Source organism: Neovison vison, chromosome 11 (genome assembly GCF_020171115.1).
Source record: "Neovison vison isolate M4711 chromosome 11, ASM_NN_V1, whole genome shotgun sequence".
Classification (NCBI taxonomy): Eukaryota; Metazoa; Chordata; class Mammalia; order Carnivora; family Mustelidae; genus Neogale; species Neogale vison.
Genome location: NC_058101.1, coordinates 108,427,555 through 108,448,058, shown reverse-complemented (window position 1 = coordinate 108,448,058; position 20,504 = coordinate 108,427,555). Strand labels below are relative to the sequence as shown.

Below are 20,504 nucleotides of genomic sequence, written 5' to 3'. Positions count from 1 at the left end.
CTTGCTCACAGACCTTATTTTAAATGGATAACTATATTACTAGGAATAAAGCAACAAAAATTAAGAGACCATGACTATCAATACTAAATCTAATGAACTTTCTAACAAATGTGTACATAATTTGAGATGCCAATGAGTAAAAAGAACAGAAAATTTATCCAAACTCAGTGAAGGCTTCTGAAATCTTGCTTTAGCTATGACAAAGAAGAATCACTATTTTAAACATATCTGCTCTACATTTACCAGGAGAAAATAAAAACATCTCCTTTCAGCCCCACCTTGCCAATGTCCTCATATAAAAGTTTAACTATGGATTTTTGCACTTTCTGAAATTCAAGTTCTTAGTGTTGTTCAACACAGTCATTGAGGCAATTATACAGATATTTGGCAACTCAGTTCTGTTATTAACTGAGAATCATACATGATTGTGGATATATATACAATTATATATTTTTCATACATGCTTATTTATAGGAACATACAGTTATATTAGCTTGTATATTATATGCTAGTAGACAGATGCACATATAAAGTTAACTTTGTTCACTTTAAGAACCAAGAAATATATTATTTAATAGAAGTATATACAGAAGGAAAAAACAGCTAAGAGCTGTTTCCTTTTAAATTTAAGACAAAATTGATACTCAATGGCCTTTTAAAATAATCTAGTCTGAAGAATTACATTTGGTAATTGAAATAAGTTACCACCATTACTGAACTTAGGAAAGGACATTAAAGAGATACTTTACTCTTCGGTGATTGCTTTAGAGCCACAAAAAGGCATCACAGAGGAGGAATAGAGATGGGCTCCATAGTCCAAAAGAAATAAATTGTTGAGTTTATCAATCTAATACTTCTTCCTAAGATAACTGCATTCTTTCGAAGTAACTAAGTTGAATTAAAAAAGCTGCAAATAGGAAGAACCTCCCAGACAGAACATTTCAGTAGACTTACAGGAGATTGATGAATATCTACCTCCACAACTAAGTAAGCAAAAATCATAAAGACACTTGATATAAACATTAAAAAATAAAACTGAAAGGTCAGAAGGCACATTCTAAAAAATATAATCCAGTAAATAAGAGAGAATGAAGTTTTACCAATAAAGTAAAATTCTCGAGAAACTCTTGAGACTTAGAAAACTATTTTAAAAATTATACATTTAAATTTTATGTAAAAACAAAAAATACTTTCTTATAAGGGCTTATTATCAATTAGCTCTAAAAAAAGTTTTAAAAATTGACAACAGAAATAAGAGGAAATAAAATTTTCTCCCAGTTAGAATATTCTATGAAGCACCTCATTTTCTCTGGCTTTCCTTAAACTAAAAAAAAAACAAAAAAACAAAACAAAAAACAACAGATAACATTAGTGTGGCATAGAGTTCACTGTAGATTCATTACTATTTTCTTTATCTTGCTTTTCTTCTTCATGTGGTAATTGTAGTTCATTTCTGCTATTTTCTTCCTCACTAGAATCACTGTCCAATCCATCTTCAACCCTGACAGATGTCTTTTCATGCGAAGAACTTTCACAGGTTTTGTCTGTGGGAACAGCTCCTTTCCGTTGGGGTAAAATAGTAAAAAATGCTTCTTGCCAGTCTTTGGTTTCCAGATATTCCAGAATAATCTCAAACACTGCAACAAAGAAAAAATCCATACATTTCTTGGCCAGGTTCATCACAATGTTGCATTCTGTATTTTAAAATACACTGCCTTTGTATTAAAAGTGCTAAGATGTCCTAGTAACTACATTGTTTGTATCACGTCCTTCTCCTATGCATTGTAAGAGCCAATCTGCCCCAAGGCCCACTAGGCCTGATACCTCATCTCTAGTTTTTCCTCAATTCAGTTCTTGAGCACTCAAAGATCTACCATTATCTTTTGTCAATTATAATCAATAGGCAGGGCACCATTTTCATTTCCTTCTTATTCTTCTTATCCGTTTCACTTCTATATCCTTTATATGCTAACATAAACTAGGAACAAACAAAAAAAAAACGGTTAGCATTAATCTAAATTTTTTCTGTCTTTCCTATAGAGAGTCACTCACTCTGGGGAGTATCTTGCCCCCCTTTTTTTGTACATTAGAGATAAAGAATATAAATATTGTCTGCAAGGTACTCTCATTTTAATATATTGCTAAAGGGCATAATTTGAATTTCTTTATGAAAAAGTAATTTCCACTATCTATCAAAGGTCTTAGAAGTTCATTCCTTGAATCAATAAATTCATTTCTGTAATTCCCTAGAGTGTGCTGTAGAGAAAGTGTTTAATTTAGCACATAAAAAGAGCCCAATAAGTAGTTGTATACTAACAAAAATCTCCACTAAAAAAAAAAATCTTAGCAAAACTCCAGGCAAAACTCAGGTCTAAGAGTATCTACTACAATGTTATTTACAAAAGTAAAAAAGAAAAAAAGAAAAATCAACAGTTACATTACTGTATATTCAGATGATGGAATATTATGTAGCCATTAATAATGATTCAATGACAGAAAATAAAATTATAAATGGGAGAAAACATCCAAATTTATAATATTTTATGCAACAAAGTAAAAATCCAATTATGTAACAAATAACATTATATATGCATAGGAAACGAACTGGAAGGACACACCCAAGAAGTTAATAGCAAGTAACTCTGGGTAGTGGAATTATAGCATATTTTTCTACATTTCTAATTTTTTCTAAAATATGCAATATTCAAATTACAAATGATTACAGTTTATAATTTTGTCTCCAGCAAAATTATATATAAATTATATATAATTATATAAAATTATATATTATATAAAATTATATAAATTTTCTACTTGTCCAAAGGTAATGTTATTCTTCACACTGTTCACTCAAGCATATTTTCATAATCCACTTATAGCTTACCATGATTAATTGCCAAAACTTTCCTACTATTCATCTTCACAAAATTTCCAAGGGGGAGCTGTGCATGATCAATTCCATGATCTGATGCTTGTTTATATGTGAGTCCCTAAAACAAAGATACTATAACTTGGAGTAGAACATTAGATTATTTTAACTTAAAGTCTACAACAGAATAAGAAACAACTTTAGTTCAGAGAACATTATCTGACGAAGTGTGTGTGTTTGTGTGTGTAATTGCTAATCTGGAAGCATTCTTTCAACAGAAAGTATCGTTCAGAATGTTTAGGGCATTTGCTTTAACAGCTTTACAAATGAGGAAACCAAAGAATAATTTAGTGTTTCCTACCCCAACACAAAGCTCCTCAGTGGAAGAACCACAAGAAAAATCTGACTCATGCCTTTTGATTCAGATAGCTCTTCACCATTCCACACTGCCTTCCTCTCAGTTTAAAATACTCAAACTGAATTCCTAGAGAAGCATCATCACTCTTTCCGTAAATGTAAAAACATATAAAGATAAAACTATGTTTCAATTATATAACAGTAAGAGGCACAAATGGCAAAGGCAAAGTAAATGAAAACCTGATTTGAAAAAAATTTTAAATTGCCTATAAATTTTATTTTCCCTATCAATTAAAAGATTGTTAAATATAAATTTTCTCCTCAAAATTAAAATTCTTAAAGTCTGTTCTAAACAGAACTGAAATAGCCAAAAGACAAAGTACAGGAGAAAGAAGAGCTAAATTTCTTAACCAGTAGTTTGCAAATTTTAGGGACAAATAATAGACTGAGACAGGTGCTTTTGAAAACAAACTTAATGTAGTTCAGAAAAACATACAACATTAGAGAAAAAAATATGATTCTACACAAACAACAAAATAGAATTTTTCCACTAAGAAAAAAATTTTAAGAAGCTAAAGATCATTCTGATCAGCTATTGGTATTATTGATACGATCAAGAAAACTGGTATATCCATTTTAAAGTATGAGCAAAAGTAAAAATAAAAACTTAATAGTACCTTGTGATGGTTGTGATCTACTAACCCTCCAATCACATAAGCCTTTGATTCATCTAATTCCTTCAGTACATTAGGTGAGTCTGATGTTAGATAAATTAGGTCTTCTTTCTTTATGAACTCACTATAATGCTCTGCTTTGATGTGGATATCCTTTAAGACATAAGTAGAAAGATGTTATTAATAAGATTTTGTAAAAATTGGCTAAAAAGGATTATTTTCTTTTCCTTAAGCAAAGCCACCCGACAGCATATGAAAGGAAGTATGAAACAATATTTTACAATTATCGAGAACCTACTACTTCAATTCCTCATCACCTCACACCCCAATTATTTAAGTAGCTTCCTATTGCTATTTCCCTGTCTCTAGCCCCAGATCCCTCCAGTTTACTTCTATATACCAGTGGCAGACTCACTTTCTAAAAACCCTACTTTCAATGATTTAGGATGAAACTTAAACCCTTTTACTCGGTAACTCTTTCTTGAATATGGCACTAATGTAGCTTTCTAACTTTGGCTCTGTTCCAACAAAAGAATGCATTTTTTTGGCCACAATCTGCTCAACTTCTCTCTAACCAAAGAATGCCTCTTCCAATCCTTCCTATCCATCTGCCTGTATCATCACAAAAGGATTATAGATTTAATAAATTCTACACATCTGTTTCTACAAAGATCACATTTGAAATCTTCACCAAAATTATCAGGTCAGAGGCACAAGACTGAACAACACTCAGCAGTCAAAATTTTGCAAACTACATTGATAGAATAAGAGATGATGCATCACCAGACTCAGATGGCATTTACTTAGTAATTTTTTTTTTAAGTTTTTTTTTTTTTTTTTTAATTTGACAGACAGAGATCACAAGTAGGCAGAGAGAAAGAGAGTAAAGCAGGCTCTCCGCTCAGCAGAGAGCCCGATGCGGGACTCGATCCCAGGACCCCGGGATCACGACCCGAGCCAAAGGCAGCAGCTCAACCCACTGAGCCACCCAGGCGCCCCTTACTTAGTAATTTTTAAAGAAATACAAAATGAAGGACTTTTCTGGAAAATGGTATTATTAATTTGATGGCCATACTTAATGGGGGGTCCTAGAGGGCCCTGAGTAAAGACCAGTTAACTTGTGGTATAAATAATAAATTTAACAAGCCAGAAAATAACTGAAAGTATGCCTATACTAATTACATTATCTCTTAGGAAAATAGGCATGGGTATAAAACTTGGTAAATATATTGTACTTTAAAACTTAGGAAAGCTTTTGAAGAAAATGTTTCACACCATAGGCTATTATTAAAATAAATTCAGGGATGCCTGGGTGGCTCAGTCGTTCAGGTGTCTCTTGATTTCACCTCAGGTCATGATCTCAAGGTCATGAGATCAAGCCCCATGTCCCAGTTTAGGATCCTCTCTCTTCCTCCCCCACCCACCTCTCCAAAAAAAAAAAAAAGGCAGTATTATGGGATTAGTGAGTGTGAGAGGGAAAGTTTATCACATAAAAACTGGCTCTGAGACCCAAAAAAAAAAAAAAAAATATAGGACTAACCCAGTACTTCTCTGAATAGGGCAGGGTTCCTCAGGGATTAGTACTAAAGCCAATCTATTTGTTATCTTTGCAAATGAGAACAGTTTAGTCCAAAAGAAAAAAAAAAAAATGTGAGCCACATATGTAATTTTAAATCTTTCAGTAGACACATTTAAAAAAGCAAAAATTGGTGAAATTAATTTTAATACATTGTTCCCAACACATTATACCCAATATGTTATCATTTCAACATATAATACATTTTTTAAAAAATTTCAAGCAGGGGGGCGCCTGGGTGGCTCAGTGGGTTAAGACGCTGCCTTCGGCTCAGGTCATAATCCCAGGATCCTGGGATCGAGTCCCGCATCAGGCTTTCTGCTCAGCAAGGGGGCCTGCTTCGCTTCCTCTCTCTCTGCCTGCCTCTCTGCCTACTTGTGATCTCTCTCTGTCAAATAAATAAATAAAATCTTTAAAAAAAAAAAATTTCAAGCAGGTATTGTACATTCTCTCCTTTTTTTTTTTTTTTACTGTCTTTCAAATCCAATGTATATTTCACATTTATAGCATATTTCCATTCAGACCAGTCCCCTTTCAAGAGTTCAGTATCCACAGGTGGATAGAGGTCACCATATGGGATGGCACAGATTTAGTAGAAACAGAATACAAGTACATTTCCAAATTTTAAAGAGATTTCACTCTGGTAATGTATTACCAGTTTGCTAGGTAGAGATTATACACACAGACTTTAAAATTTTTCCTGTTTTAAAAAGTTGTTTTAAAGTTGGCAGTAAAGAACAAAGTGAGGGTTGCTGTAGTGGGGGATGGGCAGGGAATGGGCCAGATGGGTGATGGGAATTTAGGACTGCACTTGTTTTGAGGAGCACTGGGTGTTATATTTAAGTGATGAATCACTAAATTCTACACCTGAAACCAATTTCACCTTATATGTTACCTAACTAGAATTAAAACAATCTGAGGGTTTTGAAGGGGCTGGAGGTGGGAGGTCAGGGTACCAGGTGGTGGGTATTATATAGGGCACGGATTGCATGGAACACTGGGTGTGGTGCAAAAATAATGAATACTGTTATGCTGAAAATAAATAATAAATAAATTTTTAAAAAAAGAAATAACAAAATAAAAAGATAAAGTTGGTGGCAAAATAAGTGAGACTTAATGAGAACATGTGAATAGGCATTTCAGTTTCTTTAGCTTCTGCCATTAGTAACATTAGACTTAGGTATAGTGATATACAGGGTTTAGAGACTGTTGACTCCTGTATTTATTGGCATTATGTAGAATTTAAGTAAAAAATTTAAGCATAAAAATACTTGGAATTATGTGAGAGTTCATCTATTTTAATTACCTTCCAGTTGACCCATCCTTTGTCATTTTCATCCATGTTCTTTTTCAATTGGCCTCCATGGCTTGTCAAGTAAAACTGATAAAAGAGATTGGTGGACACAGAAAGAAAGAGCAAATAACTATCAGAGTCCGGTATTTTATTTTTCTTCTAAAATCATCTGATCATCAATGAACCATATAATATAGCCATTTTAGAAAAAAAAAATTTGTGACATGCTTTAAAACATACAAGAATAAATATGATAAAAGTGACATGTGTGGTGTATCTCATAACCCACTACTTTGAGTATTCCATCCACATCCACATTTTTCTCCCATTTTATAAGCAGCTACAATCTGACTCTCCCTTAATAATCGTTTCTCTACAAACTCCCTACATTTATGTCAAGTTTTCATTCAGTTTCTTTTGCCACCACTGTTTTTTACAAGTCCAAAGTCTTCATAATTTTCCTTTGATTCTAAACCCTGACACCTATTCCAAGTCTAATCAAGGGTGAGAAGAATATAAAACATAAAAATACAAAAATACTATTACTTGATAAAAAGAAAATAAATATCTAATCAGAAATATATTAAGAATTTCTGGTTCTTAACATCAGTGAGCCAGTGTTCATTTTTAGGTCACCTAGAATTCAAACAAATAGAAAAAAGACCCAATCTACTCTTAACAGTGGGAGTACTTCTCCAAATGGCCACAGACTCAAAATCCTTTAGGTAGAAGAAACCTAACCAACAGGTACGATGGCACACATCAAGCTGGGGGAAGTTCCCTCACTTTCTATGAGGAAAGGAGTTGAGAGCTGAGAAACTAGTATGAAAATACATATATATCCTTTAGCAAAGATGTTCAACTACACAGGAATGAGGTCAGTGGGTACAAAACACAATGACTATGCAGCGTGTGACTAAGACTGACACAGGAAAAAATGTTGAAAATACTTTATTTTTGTAGCAAATTAGAACATTTTTCAAATAGGCATTTTGTTCTTTAAGGAAAAGCAGCTGTAAGATTCTTGTATAGGCAACTGGGTATCTACGCCTTTTCCAGAGGAAGTTTCCAGAAAAAGGAATCTGGAATCTGCTTTAAATTCCCCAAACATACCTGCACAGGATGCAGTGCTCGCCGATTTTCGGCATAACATCGCTGAATCTGTTTATGGAGTTTCTTGATGTCCTATAAAAGAGTGCAATTTTTAAAGCAGCACTTTGAAAATCACCTATGGCCATTCCATAATCTTAGTAGAATAAAATAAGCAAAAGAGAGGGTCTAGACAGTACATTTTTTCCTCTGGAAATACAGGTCCTTTGTGACATTTTCCATTCAACTTCTGTACATACTGACATAATAATTACTATAAGTCAAGTCAATACCCTGATCAGTAACTCAATTTTGTATCTACTTAAAATGCTAATTCATGAAAGTATTTACTCTTCTTAAAATACAACAAAAGGGGGATGCCTGGGTGGCTCAGTTGGTTAAGCAGCTGCCTTTGGCTCAGGTCATGATCCCAGTGTCCTGGGATCGAGTCCTACATCAGGCTCCTTGCTCAGTAGTGAGCCTGCTTCTCCCTCTGCCTCTGCCTGCCACTCTGTCTGCCTGTGCTCGCTCTCTCGCTCTCTCTCTCCCTCTCTCTCTGACAAATAAATTAAAAAAAAAAAAAAATCTTAAAAAAAAAAAAATACAACAAAAGGGGGCACCTGGGTGGCTCAGTCGTTATGAGTCTGCCTTTGGCTGAGGTCATGATCCCAGGGTCCTGGGGTCGAGCCCCGCATCGGGCTCCCTGCTCAGCCAGAAGCCTGCTTCTCCCTCTCCCTCTGCCTGCCTCTCTGCCTACTTGTGTTTTCTCTCTGTCAAATAAATAAATAAAATATTTCAAAAAATAAATAAATAAAAGACAACAAAAGAAGAAAAACTCTTGTAGAGCCACACTACTGCTATTTCATAACTTACTAATGGTTTGGAAAGTAAGTAAAGCATGTTTTCTTTGCTAACATTGTTCAGATAGCCAGTTTTCTCAAATTACTAAATAAGAAATAATTCTATTAAACCAATCACATTTCTTACTTTCTTCTTCTGATTAGGACAAATAACAAAAAACTCCTGGATCTTTATGATTAATATACAGTTACTGAGTCTTATGATCTAATTACAGTGTCTGTCTCTCTCTTCTATGCATATAAGAGCAATTTATTAGCTAGTTTAACTTAGGGGGCATGATCTTGAAAAACTTTATTTAATATACATTTTAGTACATAAGTTTACATTAAAGTGATATTACCTATTAAAGCAAGAATTATTCAACCTACCTTTTTTTTTAAGACTTTATTTATTTATTTGAGAGAGAGAGTGAGAGAACACAAGCAGGGGGAGTGACAGAGGGAGAGGAAGAAGTAGGCTCTGGGCTCCCCCCAGGATCCTGGGATCATGACCTGGGCCAATGGCAGACACTTAACCTACAGAGCCACCCAAGCGCCCCTCAACCTACTTTACCTACAGGAATTTTCTGACAACGACTCATGATACCTTTAATACCATCAAGCTGTCAAAACTGCAGTCAATGATAAGGCGGAGTGTACTGTGGACAACATCTCTTCGAATGCGTTTTCTGTCATTTCCATCTACATTTGATTCCAGTTGACATTGTCGCTCTAATTGTTTTCTCTTGCGTTTTTCCTTCCGCTTTTGTCTAAAATTAGGAATTGAAACGTTTTGTTGTTATTTACACATTCAGATATTTACAAGACTCTTCTAAATAGACAAAAAAAGCCAATAGTTTTTTTTTAAATTAGCAGGCTGAACCACATAAAACTGCCACTTCTGTGGATCAAATGTCAGCTATTTTATATTGTCCACCAAAAAGCTTTAGATAGAAAGAATATTATTTTGTAAAAGCAATAAAATACTTTCTACGTAGACCCTCACTATACCTAATTTCATTTATCATTGGTATTACACTATACTAAGACTTTGTAAAATACTAAATTTTGGACTTAAGGATGAATTTTTACTTTTATCATTCTTCTCCTACATGATTTTCAAACAACATTAATATAGAATAAAGCAAAGTAAGAGTGTTTTTAAAAAACACTTCATACTTTTCCTATAATCTACACCAACTATAGTTTATTTTCCCTCAATAAATGTTGGCATTATGTAATAACAGCTTCAGCTTAACTGCTCTCACCAAAACCAATGGTTTTTCTAGCAAAATCAATGTTAGGCCCAAATTTGATCTTTCTGAAGTGGTTATTTTTGTTCTATATCTAGGACACAGATGCTAACTATATCCCTTATCTAAGTCAGCTATTTCAGAAACTGTGCTGCTACTCACAATAGGCTCTGCGTGACAAAAAGTGTACTGTAAATCTACCAAGATGGAAACAAATACAGTTTTAACAGCCAAATGACAGAGCTAACAACATACATAGCCCCAATTTTAATAATCACAGTTACTTTTGATGTGTCAAAGGGCTATGCAAAGTTCAGCACTCCTGAATGGTGCAGCATATATATACATTTTGAAACATACTTGCGGAGTTCTCTTTGTTCTTCCCATTGTTTCTGTTTAATTAGCTTCTTCATTTGTCTTTTAGATATTGGTTCAAACTCTTCACCTAATCTTGGCTTCTGGCTCTTCTCTTGATCTTCACTTAAGCTTTGCTTTCTTTCAACATTAGAAGACTCAGTAAATGCTGGCAACATTTCAGAAGACATTATTTGATGTCTCTGAAAAAATTGAAAAGCAACTTTTGATGTGAACAGGTAAGTCTCTCTCTCTCTCTCTCTCTCTCTCACACACACACACACACACACACACACACACACACACGGAAAGTTAAAAAAAAAAAAAAAAGACCAAAAGATGTAATTAAAATTAAATCCTATCAATAATGAAAAAAATATAAATTGAGACAATTAAATGTCATTTACTGGCAAAGACCATTTGATGAAATGGGTGTTTGCATACACTATTAGCAATCATGGCAATTTTCCCAGAAAGTTACGCAGATCTGTTTCAAGGGCTTTAAAATGTCATGATACCCTTTGACCCAATAATTTGTTTCCTTAGAATAAAATCCTGTAAATGGATTAGAAATATAAACAAAATTAATGCAAAAGAGTATATGTACCAGAGTATAATTTTTAACAATGAAAATTAGAAATTACTTGCATGTCAGCAAGAGGGGTCTGTAAATTACAATTCATCTATAACATGGGCTGGGAATACTAACCATCTGGTAAAAATCTTGTTTCCCAAAATTATTCAGTGATAAAAGGAAATGGTTATACTAAGTAGAAAAAAATAAAAACCAGAAACAATATAAACATTATGTCCAACTTTGTTTTAAAAAGAATATGTACACATAACCATGTTTAATTTTTACCCACTTTTTTGCATTTTCTGTATTTTATATAATGAAAATATATTGCTTTATGAAAGAAAAAATACTTTAAAAAAGTGATGGGAAGAACCTTTTTTTAGTTGTCACTAATGCTACAGTACAAGGGAAAGGTTATTTTCATTATCTGGGTGTACACTCAGAAATGATTTTTAACAAAAGATATGTTATAGATTTATATATTTTGGACAGTGAAGAAAACAAATTTGGTTGCCTCTCAGTATATTTCATTGTAAATACATAATTATAAATATCCACCTTAGTCTTGGCTATAGAACAAAATATGTAAGCTGATCTTATAATCAGTCATGGGAGGTGCAGGACCATCTCAAACATATTTAATTGGATTAACCGCCCACATCTTCATATCTGTTGTCCAGAACTGAATTTACCTTCAGATTAGGAAAGAGCTAAAAATACTAAGAAGTCTTTTCTCTTTAATAGATTACTAGCACTACAACTTAAAAATTTATTTATCCCTAGCAAAGACTAAGCATGATTTGCAAATGTTCTACTGGCATTAAAGAAAACTCTATGATTTTTCCTTCTTAAAGAGATGGCTAACAAGTCTGTGCAGAGAAGCTAGAATCTAAGAGAAAAATTCCAACAATTCAGATAACGGAAAGGATAAAACCTTGCAGAAGATAATTTACGCAGTTTTATTAGGGTTTTCACTTTCTTTAAAAATGTAATGTTATAACAGGATACATGGGGATAACTAAGAAAATACAAAGGTTACCAGACTTTGACTGAAAGATGAATTTTAAGATGCGTGTATTAGGGGCTACATCAAAAACCCTGGTGTTTTGCTAAGTCACAAATTACTGAAGGGGAAAGAACCATCTGATAATCCTAGTAAGAGTTCACAAGTTTTCCTTATGCCACTAACCAAACAGTACCCTTAGTCTGGGGGTAAATATCTCTTAGAACTGACAACCCAAATTTGATTTTATACTAGAAACTGCCTGTGGGCATGGATGAGGTCTGCTTTTGCCTAACATTTAGCACCACATTACATTACTAACAGAGTGCCTGGCAGTCAGTAGATGCTTATTATTTATTTGCAGAATAAACAAATGAGTGAATATATTACAAAAGTTTTTAAAAGTGATGAAAGTGGTTATAATGAACACTTGTTAATTCTTACTATGCTAAATAATATTATCTAAATTAATCCTTAAAACAACCCTATGAGGTAGAAAGCATCATGTCCACTTTACAAAGAAGGCACCGTGAGATAAAATAACTTGCCTCAAATTACAAAAGTACTAATTAATTCCTAAGAAACAAGGCATCTAGAACAAATCTAGGACAAAGTCCTCTAAATACTTGCTGAATGAATAGACAAATAAAGTGATGGAGCTAAGATTCAAACCCAGCTTCAACTCTACTCTCTCCCAGAAATCCAAAATCTTATTTAGAAAATGAGGGTTTCCAAAGAATGTAAAAGAGCTGTGTGGCTTCACCCCTACTGCTGGAGGGCTCTGAGAACACTGTGTCACTGAAAGAGGAGAAAAAATGGCTCCAGTTCAATTCCTATGCAACTAAATACAAAAATGGGACAGACTATTCCTAGAGATAATTGCCAAAAGTTCATGTTTTGAGGCATCCTGTCTCTCAATCTTGAAATACGTGACAACAGTAGATAAGATCCAAGGGGAAACAAAAAAGGAATAGCTTCTCTCAAAACCAAGAACTAAAATAGGTGTTGTTCCTGCTGGGTCTGCAATGTAAAGGCAACTGGGAGTTCTCCTAGCTTTAAAGAGGATGGGAGAGAGAATAGCACTTTTAAAAATTATTATTAAAAGATTTACTTATTTTAGAGAGAAAGAGAAAGAGAGAGAGAGAGAGAGAGAAAAAACACATGCACTGGTGGGGGCTGGGCAGGGAGAGGGTCAGGGAGAAAGAGAGAAGCAGTTTCCCTACTGAGCAAGGGCTTAATCTCACAACCCTGAGATCATGACAGGAACCAAAATCAAGAGTCTAATCAACTGAGCGCCAGGCATCCCTAGCAGAGAGTTTAAGATGAACCTTAAACTAGTGTTGGGGATGGGGCTCCTTTTTCCATGAAGAAAAGCTTGAAAACAGATGAAATTTAGACTAAAGGCTTATACCACACTGGTTACCTGGGGAAACCTGAAGGAAGCCGTGTCTAGTTCTCAGCTATAACCGGAGCCAAACGATGAGATGACATAAGAACTTAGAACACTATAGAATTGGAAATCTGAATCACTTTTGCAAGCTGTGCGTGGAAGGAAGCATTTAACAGGGCCAGGATAGGAGCAACCACAAATTCAACAGCAGACAGAAAGATGGTTTTGAGGGGTGGGTAGAGATAATTCTGTAAGAGGACTATGCAAAGCAAAGTTACACAAAGAAAGGATGGGAAAACCCAAGAAAAATCAATGATCAGGAGATAAATCCACTCTTCACAAACTGAAAATAATAGGACAATGTGAAAGACTTTAAAATAAATTTGGTTGGAATCTTTCAGAGATCATAGCAATAGAACAATAAAAACTAAACCAGAAATTGGGACACAAAAGCAGGTATAAAATAAGCAAAAGAAGAATCTATGGAAAAGAGCCTATTTGGAAACCAGTAAATAAAGACATAAAAATTTCAAGATATAAGATAAACTCCAGATTACCTGGAGCCCAAGAGGAAATGGATGAATTAGAAGACATCCTGATAATCTCAGAATTCAGAGAAACAAAATGATATGAAAGACTTAATATTAGGATGAGAGAGATACAAGCAAAAAGGTAAACTGGAGATCAATGTACAACCTTGAGTTCATTCATTAAAGAGTGTTTTTAAAAAGCTGGAAAATAAATAAGCATTCAACTTAAGAAACAGGAGATGGAGAAAATCAGCAAGCCTGAAAAAATCAGAAGAAAGAAAATTTTAAAATATATATTGTGATCCCCAGAATCACTTTTATTTTACTTCCTTTATATACATAGTCCATTAAATAAAAGCAATGCATGTATGCAAAACCGTACAAGGTAGAGAAAACAAGTTAAACCCGCTCCACTAAGCTAAATACGCAAACTTAAAATTCACAGGAAACAAATTGCTCCCTTCATAAAACAATGACTCATATTCCAAAAAAGAACATTTCTGTTAATCAATGGCATCGTGTTTTGATAGTTCTTTATTCTGTTAAAAAACTTCAAGTGTTGATTGGCTCTATAATGTGAAAATTAAAAAAAAAAAAAAAAAAGGCAATATATAGCTATGTTTTACAGCTCATGTACACCAGGGGGAGCTTTTGTCTTTTGTACCTGAGTAGTCTAAATTAAGTTTAACTTGGCCTAAAGGCCACGAGCTGGTTGACAATTTCAATATTTTTAAAGCTATTCTGAATTAAGAAAATACACTGCAGCGAGTGAATTTAAGCTTTGATAAGCAAGATACACTGAGGCACAAAATAAAAATGCTACTTGAGACCCAATATATTGCTGCTTACATCACACTCTTCAAAGATAAGTATCAACTCTCACTTCCGATACCATACAATAAGCATTTCACCATATACTAGCTTGTTCAGATGACCTGAAGCAAAATGTGGCATTTTTTTACTAGGTATACTTGCTTTTTAAAGTTTGTGCCACAGTTTATAAGCTCCACAGCAGTTTTGTGTTCCTCCCTCCCATGCTGTGACAGTATATTTTCATTTATTCAACCACGTTCAACAAATACTTAAGAATATTTTGTATAGAAATATCTGTGTGAAATTTAGTTTACTTTAATAGAGAATTTTTACAAAGTTGGTTCGCTTAGTTACAAGAATTAGGTTATCAGATGGTCTGATAACACCAAGAACTGGATAAAGGTGACTAAGGCCATTTGGTGTGAGACAAATAAGTAAAATAAATAAGAAAGTAAAAGTCATCTCAATCTTCCTTGTATCTCCAGTTCTCAGCACAGCTTCCAGCAGGGAACACAGTCATACATCAGTCAAAAGTTAAAAAAAAAAGGATTTTGATTGGGCTAAATAAGCAGTCTTCATTACTTATGACAACCTCCCCTCCTGAAAGACCCAAACGAATGTTGGAATAACTGCAAAATGGAGTTGAATGACCTGACAGTGACAGGTCGTTTAAGAAAAGTGAGAGGGAAAGAAAACCTTTGTTAAAAGGCGCCGGCCAGATCTGCGATATCTAAAGCGCACGATTTAGCTGGGCTGGCCTAGGGAGAGGGGAAGGAATTAAAACCACCAAAACAAAACGGGAGAAAGTCATCTGTTGCTATCCTCTTTATAGTTCTAGAAAAAAAATCCCGAATTTTAACACTTAAAATAGTTCGCTGAAATCAAGTAACGCCTGTCTTCTTAAACACCATCCTCGGCTCACCACCATGGGGCTACCAGCACCTGCAGCAACTTTCCCTTGGGCTCTCAGCATTTCAGAGCGTTCAGCTACGTCCGCCCCTCGCTGGGAGAAACGCGGTAAGGCGGGTTTAAAGTGGTAAAGCGACAGCTCGCGGTCTCTAGCCACCAAGGGGCAGAACCACACTCGTTTGCCAGCCTTTCGGGGTCCAGATTTCCCTCTCCCTTCATTATTTGGAAACTCACTCTCTTCACACACTAGGGACCGGATCCCGACCCCCACACACACTCCGACCGTAGGCACTCCCACAGCGGGTGGGCAGAGCCTCGCCCAACACTCCCCTCCAGGGCACCCGTCGGCGGACGCACTCAAGGAGGGATTAAACTACAGCCAGCGAATCAGGGAGCTGCGTGGCGCGGGGGACGCGCTCTCTGTGACATCACTTCCTTCGGGAACGGGGTCGCGGCTCCATTTCTACAGCCCCACTCCCCTCTCCCCCGGAAGCCGTGTTGCTAGTGGAGAATGGCATCGCCAAGAGCCCCTTTTGCGCCCAAAGAAGACCAGAGAGTAGGCAGGCGCCAGAGGCAGTGCCAAGAGACTTACGGAGCCGAGGAGTTGACAGGGAACTGAGAACACCAACCCAGACCCTTCTCGTAATGGTCTTGCTAGAGCTCACGAATCTTCCTAAGGAAACTTCAACTCCCAGAGGCAGGGACGGCGGCTACGCGTAGGAGGCTACGGCGCGTACGTCTTTACGTCATCAAACTGCGCCACATTTGGACCTGCAGAAAGGCGAGGGCGTTCATGTTGGGCGGGGTCTGGAGTGAGGGTTTTTGGAGGGGAGGTAGTTACAATGATGTCTGCTTTTGCACCTCAAAGCAAGTGTATGCTTGCAGGCATGTATTCATTTATATATACCTATGGGGATAGAGGAGGGGTGTAAGGCATAACTACTTTTATAAATTTTAAATGCGAAGCAGTGTTGGAGAGCTCTTTAATTCTCTACTGGAGATGGAACGAAAGCATAGCTACGCCTGAACTGTGATGTATACGGAAGAAGGTTGCCAGTATCACATGATTTCACACAACTCAAATGGAAAATCAAAATTGGAAGAGTGAGTCAAATTCCCAATAAGATGCATTTAAATCTAGAATGTTTAAATTCTTTTTCTTCATTATACCCTAAGTCTTACTCTCCATTCATTCCTTGAACTAATTTTCTTACAGTTTTGCAAAACATCATGTGACGTTTCATTGTTCATAATACATGACCTTATATGATCTTTTTGCTATATATAGACCAAGTCAACTTGAGGGAGAACTGAAACAAAATCTAGTAGACTGTCGTTTTTAGCTTTTCTTTTAGCCTTCTTCTAATAGGTGATTGTTGCAGAATTTGAATATAAGAATGAGATTTGAATGGATGAATAGAAGACTGCCATATTGGTATGGGAAGAATTATGAAGTAAATTATTGATACTTGAAAATATATTTGAACATGTTTAAAGGCTTTAATGAATAGAAAATTAAATTCAAAATTTGAGTTCTCTCATCACAAAACTGAAAGCATTCTTGTTTAAAACCCTCAAATTTTACTTGAAAAACTAGGTCAGCTATAAGACTGCGGGTTACTCCCTGTTTCTTCCTCATCTTAAATCTAAAAGATCTCTTAACTGAACATTGACAACAAACTCTGGATCCATTTCTCATGTTAGTAGGGCATCTCTTTTCCAGCTGCCTCTATATCAGGGCAAAGAGTAGCTGAGTGAGGATTAGTAATTGGATATGTAGCCCTTCACATGTAGGTCATTAAACTCAGGCTGGCATAATGGCGTGCCAAGTTTTTCAACAGCTGTTCAGTGCCTCTCAGGATTCTGTTTATGAGTAATAATATATTTTTTCAGTGTTACTATTTGGCATCCTTATGTATTTAAGGCAGGATTTTTTTTAAGTTACCTTAAAAACCTTCATATTTTCATGGCAGAGTCAATAAGTTTTCTTTTGATAACAGCCATTTTAACTCTACAGTAATGTGGTGCAAATATTTAAGTGATTCTACTATCAATGATTCTACTATCAAGCACCAAAAAAGTGCCAGCAAAAAAAGGGGGGGGATTAATCAGAAATTGAAGCATAATATAGAAAGTATAGGAAAGTAAATTCATGATATGAAATAACCTTCATTGATTTATAAAATTCATGTGTTTATTGAGTTCATGTTTTTGTCTTAGTACTGTTCATACAAAGATAACTAGATCATAATCTGTGTCCTTGTAAGGAATCCATAGACTAGTGGCAAGCCAGCAGTAAATAAATACCCATACAACATACAATGTACTTGAGATACCTATACATGAAAAGGAGCAACTAAATGCTCTTGGAGACAGGAAATATAGTTTTAGAAATTGAATAATTTTGCTCCATGTTGGAAAGTAAGTGGTTTTCCAGGTATAAAGAAGAAAAAGGTATTCAAATATTGGGAGCTATAAAAGCAAAGACATGTCAAAATTTGGCACATGATTGAAAAGCTGTGGATAGGATGAAGAAAAAGGAGGAAAGAATAACCCTAAGGGTTTTTTAATTTGGACAACTATAGGAATGCAATTATGTTAACTGGGTCATTTAGGGAATAGTGGGAGAAAATTAGGTTTTGAAAAAAGTAGTTTGATATTGAATATGTGGGTTCCGGGGAGTATGTGGGATTTCTAAGTAGAAACAGATTTAGAAATCATTAGCAAATATTTAGTGGTTTAAGCCAAAATAAGAGTTTGAAATAAAAGAGATTCAAGTTCATCGGTTGCAAACCTATAATGTCTATGAGGACTAGAAGATAACAATGAGAGAAACTATCTGGGAGAAAAGTACGAACCTGAGAGGCCATTCTCTGTTTAGTCAGGGCACTGATTCCAAGAAGGAATATGGGCTTCATTACACCAAATCTCAATTTTTATAGAGAAGCCAGGAAACCAGATTTTTATGTAAAATCTGGTTTTTAAGTGTTGACAACTATTTTGTTCATTTTTTAAATAGTGAGCAGGCTAAACAAAACATGTGGACCACAGTCAGATAATTAGCAGCCAGTTTGTTAAGTTGGACTGTAGTTTGTAGGGTGAGAAAGGGGCTCAGATAGAAACAGAAATCTGTAACAAAAACAACAACGATGACAACAATAACAAATGGTAATAAATACAATCATGAGCTCCTCCAAATGTTTGGCCTGAGAACATTGGGCAGTAATCACAAATTGCATTATTTTAAGCCTACTTGTGTTATTTCATTAAGTCTAAGAGTGTCCTTCAGCAAGTTGGGAGTGGGGAGGTATGGGAATAGACTAATCCTTGTGAGTACATTAATTTCAGGCTAAGAAAGCAAAACAAATTGATTTTTAAATTAGCTGGAGTTATCTAAAAGGCAGAATAATATAATAATTTCAACTTGTATTTTGATTGATTTCAAAAATATAGGAAAAGTTTAAAACTTGAAAAGGTGTAACATACCCCCTCTCCAATTAATACATGAATATTGAAGCTCTGTGAAGATAATTATGGAGGCATTGTAATCTGAATCTCTTTTTAAAAACAGGTTGAACACCTTGGATAGCAAAACAATAACAATAACAAATACAGACCATGACTAAAACATAACTAAGTGAAAAAGAAGCCTCATAAAGCTCATAATATGAGCAAGTGGAAACAAACTGTCAACTTATTATGAGTTTCTGGGTAGGAAGAAACAAGAGGATGACAACAGAGCTTCTGAAGGCCATGAGAATGGGAGGACCCCCAAACTGCCCACAAGTATTTACTGAAAAGCAAGGGAGACCAATATGAGATCAAGAGCAAAACGGGCTGTCTGTAATCTCAGGGTGAGTAGAAAGGGAGGAGCAGGAAGGTCTGAAAGTGCTGGAGAGATATGGAGTTTATGAACTCATAAAACTTAATAAACCTGAGCTCCCCTGTTGGGCAAAGCCCAACACTTAGAAGAAACTTCTGAGAATAGAATCCAAATTGAACAGGAATGGGACAATAGAGGCAAAGAAAAATTAAGGTCCAAATCAAAGTGAGAGAGAAGAGACAGAGCTCAGAAATGACAAGGATACATAGGTGTCATTGTAGGAAAACATGAGAAAAGGAGTTTTAAAACCATGAGGCTAGAAATCTATTACACCCAATCTTTCCTCTTAAAGGTAAAAGATAACTTATTTAGCTTAAAAATATACCACAAAAAGTATTACAGTTAAATCCTTTTCAAGTTGTTATAATAAAATATGAAATAGAGAAAAAAACATACGAAAACTATAACCCAATATTTCAAACCAAAAGATTTTAAAATTTTTTTATTTATTTTATTTTTTTAAAAAATATTTATTTATTTGACAGAGAGAGATCACAAGTAGGCAGAGAGGCAGGCAGAGAGAGAGAGAGGAGGAAGCAGGCTCCCTGCTGAGCAGAGAGCCTGATGCAGGACTCGATCCCAGGACTCTGAGATCATGACCTGAGCCGAAGGCAGCGGCTTAACCCACTGAGCCACCCAGGCACCCCCCAAAAATTTTTTTAAATGATAGAAGATAGAACAACCTAAAACAGACAAAAAAAAACCTCAGAAATAAAGTGACTGAAGAAAAGAAGATTTGAAGAGGAGTGACAGAACTCAGAGAATACAAAATACAAAAAGTACACATATATGTATTTGACCATCTTACTGGGATTCTTAATGCAGTAAGATAAGAAAAGGAAATAGTTTTCTTAGAGATTACTAGACCAATATATACCAACAAATTGGAAAACCTAGAAGAAATTGATAAATTCATAGAAATGCATAACCTCGTAAGACTGAATCATAAAGAAATAGAAAATCTAAATAGACCAATTACAATTAATGAAGTTGAAACAGTAATTTTAAAAGTCTCCAAAAAAAATAAAAGTCTGGGACCAGACAATTTCACAGGTGAATTCCACCAATCATTGAAAGAAGAGTTAGTACCTATC

The 20,504-nt window shown here is 35.2% G+C and overlaps 1 protein-coding gene across 4 annotated transcripts; it reads right to left on the bottom strand.

Annotated features, from left to right (window-relative positions):
* Positions 1-425: 425 nt before the first annotated feature.
* On the bottom strand, positions 426-16,208 carry TRMT10A (tRNA methyltransferase 10A). 4 transcript variants are annotated; one of them, XM_044224422.1, is made up of 8 exons: positions 16,120-16,208; positions 10,312-10,508; positions 9,306-9,468; positions 7,884-7,955; positions 6,783-6,857; positions 3,904-4,053; positions 2,885-2,990; positions 426-1,637 (listed from the first exon to the last, which is right to left on the bottom strand). In XM_044224422.1, exons 2-8 carry the CDS (start codon positions 10,494-10,496, stop codon positions 1,369-1,371), a joined length of 1,020 nt encoding a protein of 339 aa, XP_044080357.1. In that variant the 5' UTR covers positions 10,497-10,508; positions 16,120-16,208; the 3' UTR covers positions 426-1,368. The 4 variants fall into 4 exon arrangements, with proteins under 4 accessions (XP_044080357.1, XP_044080356.1, XP_044080359.1 ...); XM_044224421.1 differs by lacking the exon at positions 16,120-16,208 and adding an exon at positions 15,762-15,872; XM_044224424.1 differs by lacking the exon at positions 16,120-16,208 and adding an exon at positions 15,561-15,754.
* Positions 16,209-20,504: the final 4,296 nt, after the last annotated feature.

Bases quoted from the DNA above. Each gene is read 5' to 3' on its own strand.
- TRMT10A (XM_044224422.1), bottom strand. From the start codon at position 10,496: ATGTCTTCTGAAATGTTGCCAGCATTTACTGAGTCTTCTAATGTTGAA. The intron at 9,469-10,311 runs GTATGTTTCAAA...TCCTAATTTTAG, and splicing joins GAACAAAGAGAACTCCGCAA to ACAAAAGCGGAAGGAAAAAC. The intron at 1,638-2,884 runs GTAAGCTATAAG...TCTTTGTTGCAG, and splicing joins AGTTTTGGCAATTAATCATG to TGTTTGAGATTATTCTGGAA.